At 40.7% G+C, this 10,094-nt stretch overlaps 1 protein-coding gene across 1 annotated transcript; it reads left to right on the forward strand.

The window, feature by feature from the left end:
• Positions 1-1,389: 1,389 nt before the first annotated feature.
• Positions 1,390-7,768, forward strand: LOC115017541 (uncharacterized). The gene is made up of 7 exons (XM_029446077.1): positions 1,390-1,553; positions 2,355-2,484; positions 5,843-5,936; positions 6,462-6,592; positions 6,794-6,936; positions 7,109-7,306; positions 7,408-7,768. Exons 1-7 carry the CDS (start codon positions 1,543-1,545, stop codon positions 7,523-7,525), a joined length of 825 nt encoding a protein of 274 aa, XP_029301937.1. The 5' UTR covers positions 1,390-1,542; the 3' UTR covers positions 7,526-7,768.
• The last annotated feature ends 2,326 nt before the right edge of the window (positions 7,769-10,094 follow it).

The raw sequence follows: 10,094 nt of genomic DNA on the forward strand, positions 1-10,094 counted from the left end.
AAGACCTCAAAAAAACTGTAAAAAGATGCTTTGATGTGACATCCTTATCTTCAGTCGATGCTGTAGGAACACCAATTACCCGTGACATGACTGTCACACCGGATGAAACAGATCATAAAGGAGCTACACAAGTGAAATGCTTTAAATGTTAAATAGCAGCAGCAGATACACACTGTAGTTTACTACCGCAAATGATAACTCCATCTTCAAATAACCAGTAAAGGTAATAGCTCTGCTAAAACACGAGTTCAGTGCAATGTCAGAGGGAATCATTTGCACAGTCGGCTGCAGCACCAGCTTCCATTTACCTCCATGAAATATCTAATAGCTTTTTCATCTCTTCAGTGCGCTCAGTGTGTTTTAGTGCCGCTATATCTTAAACACAACAAACTGCATTGCTGAGGAACGACAGCCCCATGGGGTGCAGGAAGTTATGATATAAATGACTTTCACCAGCTGGTATTATGGCTGTGTCTTATGTATTCATCGTGTGCCACTGAACATCTAAATCAACCTTGAAAACATCTGGAAAGATGGAAACAACAACACGGGCGTGTCCTCAGGAAGGTGAAGGTATGAACCTACTGTACAGAGTATGAAGCAGCTGCTAATCCCACCAGCTGAAACATTCAAATACTGCTCGTGCATTAATGCAGCAATCATTTACTCTGAAAGGGAAAATGTCTCCCTTTTGGTAAATGCAATTTGCACTTATGTACTTTAATTTATATAAGACTTGAGTTCAGGACTCACTAACTGGCCACCAGCAGGCTGAAGTCCTCTGCTTATACTTATTTAAATGTTTACCGAAGGGATATCGTACTTTTGTCAGATCGTCTGTTCGTATTCTACATTAAAGGGATGTTTAATGTGTGAATACTATATACACTTTCTTTATTTCCCATATATTTTATGATAGATAGATAGATTTATTAATCCTGAGGGACAAATTATTTAAAGTACAAATAAAATAAGAGTAAAATTAAGTGATAAGACTGTTATAAATACAAAGTGAAAGTACAGGCTGTTATGGTCTGAATTGACCCAAGTTACAAAATAAAATGTATGAACAAAAACTAGTTAATTAAACACAATTAAAATCAATTAAAGATAAAACATATGACAAATGTCAGCACTCTTTTTTGGTGCAACAAGTGATTTAGTTTTTCCTCTCTGGGCTCTTTTGTTGAAGCTAATTGAGGCGTCACAGTTCATTTACTTATATATATATATATATATATATATATATATATATATATATATATATATATATATATATATATATATATATATATATATATATATATTCATCTTCATTCCTTTCTTTATCAACACTGTTGCCGGGCAACCAGCAGCTGTCTCACCTGCAGCGCGTGTCAGTCTCGCGAGCGGAGCGGAGCAGACAGCACGGTCAACTTTCTCTCGGTGAACACTAACAAACCCCGCGAGCTCCATGGGTCACAGCTGCAGCTCTGGGCCGAACCGAGCCGTTCTCAAGGGGTTGAAGAAGGCGAGGAGGATTCATCACGAGACGATTGGGACATGTCCGAAAGGTAAGTAAGAGTGTGTTGTTTCATTAGGGGTCATTATCCGGCTATAGGGACGACAGGTATGGAGGACGGAAGCTGCCAAAATAAAATTATAAAATTATAAATACATTTATAAAATGTGACATAAATTGATATTTCTGTTTTAATTAGTTAATTTACCTTTTGTATTAATTATCCTATAAATACAAATTAATTTTTTAATTTTTCTTTCATTTGACGTACAATTTCACAATAAATTATGCTACATTCAATATTATTTTTGGTACATTTAATGGCAAATTCATTTATTTATTTATTTTTATTATGGCAGCTTTGTCCTCCATAGCCAGAGGCCAGTTTGACCTAAACATTACACCCTCCAAAAAGTAAGATAGCTAATGTTAGGTCTTGAGCTAACTCAAACTAATAACCTTTCAATTACATTCAAAAGCACATACTTATTTAGTCAACAGTATACAGTGTAGGAGGCCTAGTAGCCTATAGTAGCATAGCTTATCTAAAATGTCCCCTAGGAGACAAATAAAGTACATTACATTACGTACAAGCAGTACCAATTATAGAGCCACAAGCGTCCAGCTATCCCCCGCATACAGCCACTATTATAAGCTAATAGCACCTGCTCAGGTGTCCGCTGCTGCCCTGGCAACGGGTTCTAATCTGCATTGTCAGGCCCAGTTCACCGTAACTCTAACCACTCGGCCGGTGGTCAGGGTTTCAGCACACACCAGGGCTTACGTTACGAAGAGACAGCTGCCCAAAGATGTGATAATGTCCTGGATGACCCCATCTTTCTCTCTCTCTCAGTTCTTCAGGTGTGAACACTCTCAGTGGCAGTTTTCCCAAATCCCACTCATCCCAGTACTCTGACCTCAGGGTTACACGTACACCTCTCTCTGTGGACCAGAGTCCTGATTCTGGACTTGTATCTACACCTGTGAGTGGTGCACACACACACACACACACACACACACACACACACACACACACACACACTAAGCCTGTAATTGTTCATTGCCGCTCTCCTCAAAGCATTTGCGCTCCTTACCCTTCTTTCCGGTCTGTAGCTTCTTCTTCATCTTCTTAGCTCTCCTGTGTCCTCCTCCTTTCATCTCCCAATCCTTTCATTTCAGTCTTCCTCCCTCCGCACTTTCTCCCGCTCTGAACCGAACCTAATATTCTCAGTCTGTTCTCCGCGCTCTCTATTTTACCCTCAGGCCACTGGCCTCTTGCCTAGATCGCTATTCAGAATGAATTTTTACCCTCTTGACTATTTGAATAAAGAATGATGAGAAATGGCTTCTTACCTAATCCTCCCATGCAGAGTTAAAAATACTCTATGTACTCATGACTCTGCAAGGTGTAGTGCTTAAAATCCTGAAGCAAAATGACATTTCTACAGAATGTTATTGCAAAGTACAAAATGGTTAAATATGTATTGCTTGTGTACGTCATGTGTGGCGGTCCCTCATTCTTCGGTACTTGTTGTCTTCTCCTAATTCATTTTATGTGAAGGTCACACTCCCCCTGAGTTGATTGGAGGTTATTCAGATCACCTGTTGGCTCCTGATTAAGATTTGAGAGCAGCTTGGTGCATTTCCCTCTTCAGGGCTTAAGAGAGGTAAAGATCTGCACACCCAGGGCGTTCTGATCATTCCTCCACTTAGTGCACGCCTCGTTTCAGCGGATATGATCAGCCAGACGGGTCTTTAGGCTGTTTTCAGACTTATTTGCTGTCTTAACTTACTTTGAGGATTCTGAAAGCTAGCTGGAGTCAATTTACAAAACATCTTTATTATTGAGGTACCTGCATCAGGACGTATTTTAGTCCTATGTGTGCGAGCGTTAATACTTATCTAACGATAACTTGACGCCCGCAGGCTTTACTTTGTTTGTTGGTTTAATTTAATCGTAACCCCTTTTATACACATTTCCTAATTATCAAGAAAAGCATTTCTTTGTTGTCAAAGAGTCGTTATATTATCATTTAAGAGGCATTTTATTATTATTATTATTATTATTATTGAGTCATTTGTGCTTGTGATTGCAATTGTGAGATTTGTTTCTACAAGTAAATATTTTTTATAATCTAAATATATATATATATATATATATAATATATATATATATATATATTATAGATATATATATATATATATATATAATATATAATTATATATAAATATCTCTTCTCATCTCTATATATATATATATCTATAATATATAGAGAGAGAATAGATAAATATATAATTATTTTTCTATCTCTTATATTATATATCTCTTTTCTCTATATCTCTTCTTAATTCTCCCTCTCTATTCCTTCTCTATTCTATTCTCTCTCTCTCTATAATATAATCTCTTCCTATTAATCCTTTAATCTTATATTCTATCTCTCTATTCCCTTAATATTTATTTATTATATATCACTATATATTATCTATATATCTATTCATATAATGATAAGATTGAGGTGTTTTATCTACCGGTAGCATTGACAGTATATTTTGTCATTATTTATTCAGAACTTGTTGTTTTGCCTTGCACATGATAGATTTACAATTATACAAGTTTTACTGAATCATCCACATTTTATATTCTTATTATTTGAAGTGCTTCAAGATTTCATCTGTATGTTTGTCTGTGATTGGAGAGGGTGCGTCAGTCTGTCATGTTCGTATATTTTATTCTTTACAGTATTTTATCTACTGTGCTTTTCAAAAGTGAGCAGGTCAATGAGGAGCGGGGTCCTTCCTGTGTCCACAGTAACGGAGGAAGGTGTAACATTACACAGACAAAGTAAGGGTGAACCAGATGAGTGTATAGGGGGTTGAAAAGGTCATGTCGGGAGAAGATACTGCATCCCACTGCAAGTCTCTAAATGTTCTCCACTTGAACAAAAGAAGATATTTGAATGTTGAACACAACAAGCCTTAAGTAGATGCACTCGCTCAATTTATTCATTTAAAGTAGCCGGTGGATCAGCTGTTTGTCTCCAGTGTGATCTGATACCTGCAGTTGGAGGAAAGATGTACGGCTATGTAAAGTAAAGATAAAGGGTGAAATGCAGGCGAGGAAGGAGGAGGCTGCCATCATCACATGATAACACATTAGTAGTTCTCGCCAAGCATCAGCAAATATGAAGGAGTTTGAGTAATAACTGAACGCTTTCACATTGTTAACACGTGAAGCAGTGTTGGGTAATGGTCTCAAACATCACCCATTGATTTTGGTTACATACTAACTGTACGCTGAGGGAATCCAGTTTAATATTGCACTAATGTGGAGCTGCGGTAGATTAAGCTTTAGTGTGTGTCCTCCTCTCCCAATCCCTCCAGCATTATACTAAATGATCCACAGGTCTCTGTGTTTGCATACTCACTCCAAATGTGTTGAGCATTTTATCATAGACTTCAATGATTAGATTTGAATTCATTGATAGATAGATTTAAACAAACATATGTTTGCACTGCAGTCATGGTGTATTTAAAAATCAGAGGATAACAAATACAATAAAGCCCGATGGCTTAACACACCACAAGATAAAGCAGAACAACACAATCAACATATAAATAGCAATAGCAGGCGGCGGGGTCGCTATGTCAACATGCTCCTATTATCTTGATCATAAAAAAAAGAAAGATTTAAATTTGTTTTTCCCAAGTGTAGGGATAATCTATTATCTACCAGCCATCTACTTACATTTTAAACATCCTTAATGAGCATTCTCTACCACTGTCTTATCTTTACGTGCTAAAATAGATTACATGAGGCGGCTGCTTTTAAGTCATTTGTATATAATGAAAAGAACAGAGGCCCCAGGATACTACCCTGTGGCACCCCACATCGCATGATTCTTGATTCTGAAAGTGTGCCATTACCGTCAAACTTCTGAGAACGATTTGAAAGGTATCACGGACAGCCCACTGTAACACATGGCTCTTAATTATGAGCAAATAGTCATTGATAAAATGCTTCTCTTCTAATAAGGTCTGTTCGTTAAAGCAAGCATGTTTCAGTAGAATGGGGTTTTTCTAAAAACCTGATTGCAACTCATACTTTTAAAATATATATTATTAATGTATCTGTTCCTGTATGATTATCTTTGAAAGAGCACGTAGAGAGGATACTGGTCTGTAGTTGCTTGGGTCATTCTTGCTTCCTTTTTTCTGAAGTTGAGTTATTGTCACAGATGTACTCAGGCGGCACCACGATTATAGATCAAACAGAAGTTGTCGCTTGTTGGCCCAAAGAGTGTTCACATCGTTCATCCTGCTCTCTTCTTCTGCTTCTGTCAGCTTCCATCAAGTCGGTTCCGGTTTGTGTCTTGGCATCGCCTGGAGCAGTCTGATGTCACGGGTGACCAACTGACCTGCCCCAGGGTCAGAGAAGGTCTGGATCACTCAGAGAAATCCCCACTGCAGCCTTCACACTTTGATAGTCCGAAATATAAAGTAGAAGTGTGCTCTCTTTGCTGCAGTAACTTTGGATTAAAGGAAACAGAAGGAAGGGAAATGTGATGTAAGAACTTCCTGCGATATAAAAGAAGAGATTCTAGTTTTATAACTTATTCAGGGCAATGTGGCTTCTTGGTTCTGAGAGTATTCCTTTAGAAAAGTCTAGTTTTCGTGGGCGTAAAAAGAAATGTGGAATCTTACAGCCATTCATTGGAAAGTGGTTTTGTGTTTGCTGCACTGACCTGCGTCACTAAAGCTTACTTTCAAATGCACTTCTACACAGACGCCTACTTAAATGTAAATGATTTGAGAATTCAAGCTGCAGTATCTGCTTTCATCTTATGTAAGTTTCATTTACTGAAGTAGATGAAGAAATACTGTGACACAGATCCTAACTGTTAAAACTACAAGCAGGATAATGATGTAAACATTGTTTTTATTTACAATGTCATCATGAAAGGGCCATCAGATGAGGAGCTGTTTCAAAGAGAGGGGGAGGACATCTGCTTGGAGAGAGGGAGGAGAAGGAGGAGAGAGGAGGAAGGACAAAGATGGGAGGATAGACTGCAAGAGAATTGGGAAAACTGTCTGGTAAGTCGTGCGTGTGTGTGTGTGTGTGTGTGTGTGTGTGTGTGTGCGTGTGTGTGTGTGTGTCTGTGTGCACAACAAGCTTGAACACAAAAGCCTGCCACAAAGACAATCAGAGTAAGAGAACAGTGGTGTTTACTGAGGTCCAAAAACAGGCAAGAGTTAACCCTCACCCTCATGATTTCCCCACGGGTCTCTTCTCAGGAGTTAAATCTGTCCTACCAGGACTTGGGTGATCCCTTCCAACAAGAGAATTTCCTCCGGATCCTCCGCCGGTTGATCCGTGTTGAGAAACTACAACTGGTTGACAACTCCCTCAGCAACCTGAGTTCTGTACGTCTGCCAAGGTATGAACCACACTACCCAGACTGCACCACAACTCCCTCTCCTGAAGAACAATAGAGCTTTTGAGTAGTCGGATGTGAGAGATGTTCTTTGTGACAAAGCTGCTTATCTGGTAGGTTCACCGCCAGTGGTGGACACTTCATTGTTCGTCCTACTTGTGCTTCCTTTGGGCAGGTGCAGAATGCTGAACCTGAACCGTAACCACCTGGTGTGTCTGCGTCAGCTGCCAAAGCTCCCAGCAGTGGAGCACCTTAGTCTGTCTGAGAACGCCATCGGCTCCCTGGGGGGACTGGGAGCTCTGGGGAACAGCCCGCTCCGCTCCCTCAACCTGACCCGCAACCCAGTGACCTTCACTCAGGATTACCGTGCACGGTGAGGAGACAAAGGCGGTTCAGGGGGATGCATCAAAGCAAGAGGCAGCGACAGTGTTTGTTTCTGTCATCTTCTATAGTTCTGCTTTCGTCTCTTCGCAGTGTTTTCCTCTGTTTGCCAAAGCTGGAGGTCCTGGATGAAATCCTCAAGCTGCCAGAAGACTCTCTGCCCACCAGACTACAGTTCCCAGAAACCACCAGGATGTGCAACATTTTATGACACGTGAAACGATTGAAGTTGCACTAAAGGTTTCATGGAGCTGCTAAAAATGAATTCACACAAATTGTGTCACAACAGTTGCCGAAAACACCGACATGCAGTCACAGGACATGTGATGGTAATGTGCTCCAAGGCCACGCAACATGCTTTTTATATATATATATATATATATCATTAGTGATATCTTTGTAAGTAGAGATTATTTTCTATATCCTATCCACATATTTTGATAATAAATATAAATCCCATGACGTCTTCTCGCTGTGTGTCCTCCATGTGTTCAGTTTGAGCTGACAGGGGTGCAGTACAAACATTCAATGGTAATGACGAACTTTGGCTTTGATGGAGGGAAGGAGGGAGCAGGATGATCAGATTGCTACATGACTCATCTACACCAGCTCGACATCTTTCAGGACTTTGCTGAGCCAACACATTCACACTCCTGCTACAGACTGCACCAAACACACAGAGGAGACTCCCCCCCCCCCCCCCCCTCGATACGATTGTCTCGCTGAGCAGAAACACAATCCACACAGCCAACTAAAATGTAGATTAGTTTATGGATTGCTGATATGTTAATTAGCAGCTGTGTCTTCAGTTTACATCTGTAATATATGAGAAGGGAAAACAGGACATCGAGGCTCATCAAACATTTAGTGTCCGGACCCCCCAGGATAATGTCCTCTGACTGACCCGTGAGCCTCGTGCAGCAGGTCACACACACATGTACATTAAGAGTAATCCTTGGTAGCCTTCAAAGCACTCAGGACTTACTGTAATTCCCACTAAAAGTGTGTGTAGTGTTGGTCCTGTAAAGGGCTTTGGATAAGAGACCTCCGTACCATCATCGGTGGTGCAGAGCGTTCTGATTAATCATACATTGCAGCAGTTTATTCTTTCATAATGGTTTCATTTCAGCACCTGAAACATAAACACACTTTGTTATCTGATACCGCAGAACACAAGTATGAATACTGCCACACGTGGCCCCCTAGGCGAGCACACATACACACGTTTTAAGTATGAACTGGGACACACGAACGGCGCTCGCTTTCTCCTCCCTCGCAGTAATGCAGAGAAACACAATTTAAGCAGCTGATATCTCTCTAACAAGCACACAGCCAGGCACAAACTGGCAGTTTCATGCCTCATTGGGATTCGTTTAAGTGTGGAAGATTGTTTGTGCAATTGCGTGTTATGTGTGTGTGTGTGTGTGTGTGTGTGTGTGTGTGTAGAGATGGAGATAGAACTAAGTCTGCAGTTGATGAATGACAGATCATTACTGCTGCGGAGAGACAATATAATGAGCTCACTGGATCCTTTACGTACTGCAAACAGGATCCAGGTTCAATGGAGAAGCTGGTGTCTTCAACTGATGGTTTCACAACGTTATCAATTATCTTCACGGCTGTGATCTCCTCCACTCTGGCAGCTAAATACGAGAGGGGTTTGAGTTGATTTTCAAATATCGTGGGTGGAAACAACAACACATCTTTTCATAGCTCAGAGCTTCAGCTTTCAAGTAAATCTTGCACTGGTGTTAAACGGGAGATTTTTAGATTTTAATTGGTGGCAGTCGTGTGGGCATGTGTCTCAAGATAGACTCTAGGCTTTGACACGTTAAAATTATTCACGCCTGGTAATTCACCCATGAAATGATGACTGAAAGAGTGTGCAGGAATGTGGAGGAGTTAGCATCTCTGCCATTGCTTGTCACTGTAAAAACGTGTGTGTGTGTGTGTGTGTGTGTCCCTGTGGCCTGCTATTAGCACAGTAATGAGACACCTGTTACTCTCGTCCTCCTCCAGCATCCCACAGTTCCTCTGGGAGATCAACAATCTCACAACAGCAGAGGGATGATGACAGGAAAAAAAAGAGGCAAGGGGAGAGATAAATAGAGAGGGGGGGAGAGAGAGAGAGAGAGAGAGAGAGAGAGAGAGAGAGAGAGCACAGGGACGATGACAGGAAGTGAGAGGTAGAGCAGAAGTAGAGACTAAGAGGAGGAGGGATGATTTGATTGAGACTGTGTGCCGGGGACAAATGTTGTTCATTAGAGGTAATTGCCTCTCTCAGTCAACCCCCTCTCGTTTGATTTTCATTTCATCCTGATTTGTCGGTTCATTTCCCGTGTGAGCGAGTTCACACACAATCATCCCACCTTGCATTCTCATCCACAGAGGGTGAAGAACCGGAGTCGAGAGGATTCCAACTTGGGAACATTTCTAACGTGCAGGGCAGACGAGAACAACCGAGCGGCCGTGACATATGAATATTTATTTTTATATTACATATTTATGATCATCTTGTCTGTTTGAAAACAGGCTCGACAGACGAATTGCACGTCAAGAATACAACGTTTATGAATTGTATTAGTCACGTCAGGCAACAGGACAACAGTAGAGGAGCAACAGGACAACTCTGAACCGGCTCTTTCTTCAGTAAATATTTATGGTGACATTAACGTCATGAAGCCAAGAGCTTTCCTAACAATATGTTTGTAGCATTGTAGCCTTCAGTCTCTGACTCTCCTACACAAATCAACAGTTTGGTGTCTTTGGGTCAAATGTTC

The sequence above is a fragment of the Cottoperca gobio genome, chromosome 13, assembly GCF_900634415.1.
Source record: "Cottoperca gobio chromosome 13, fCotGob3.1, whole genome shotgun sequence".
Lineage (NCBI taxonomy): Eukaryota > Metazoa > Chordata > Actinopteri > Perciformes > Bovichtidae > Cottoperca > Cottoperca gobio.

Coding starts and splice junctions, on each gene's coding strand:
- LOC115017541 (XM_029446077.1), top strand. Junction 6,937..7,108: donor AGTTCTGTACGTCTGCCAAG/GTATGAACCACA, acceptor TCCTTTGGGCAG/GTGCAGAATGCTGAACCTGA. Junction 7,307..7,407: donor ACTCAGGATTACCGTGCACG/GTGAGGAGACAA, acceptor GTCTCTTCGCAG/TGTTTTCCTCTGTTTGCCAA.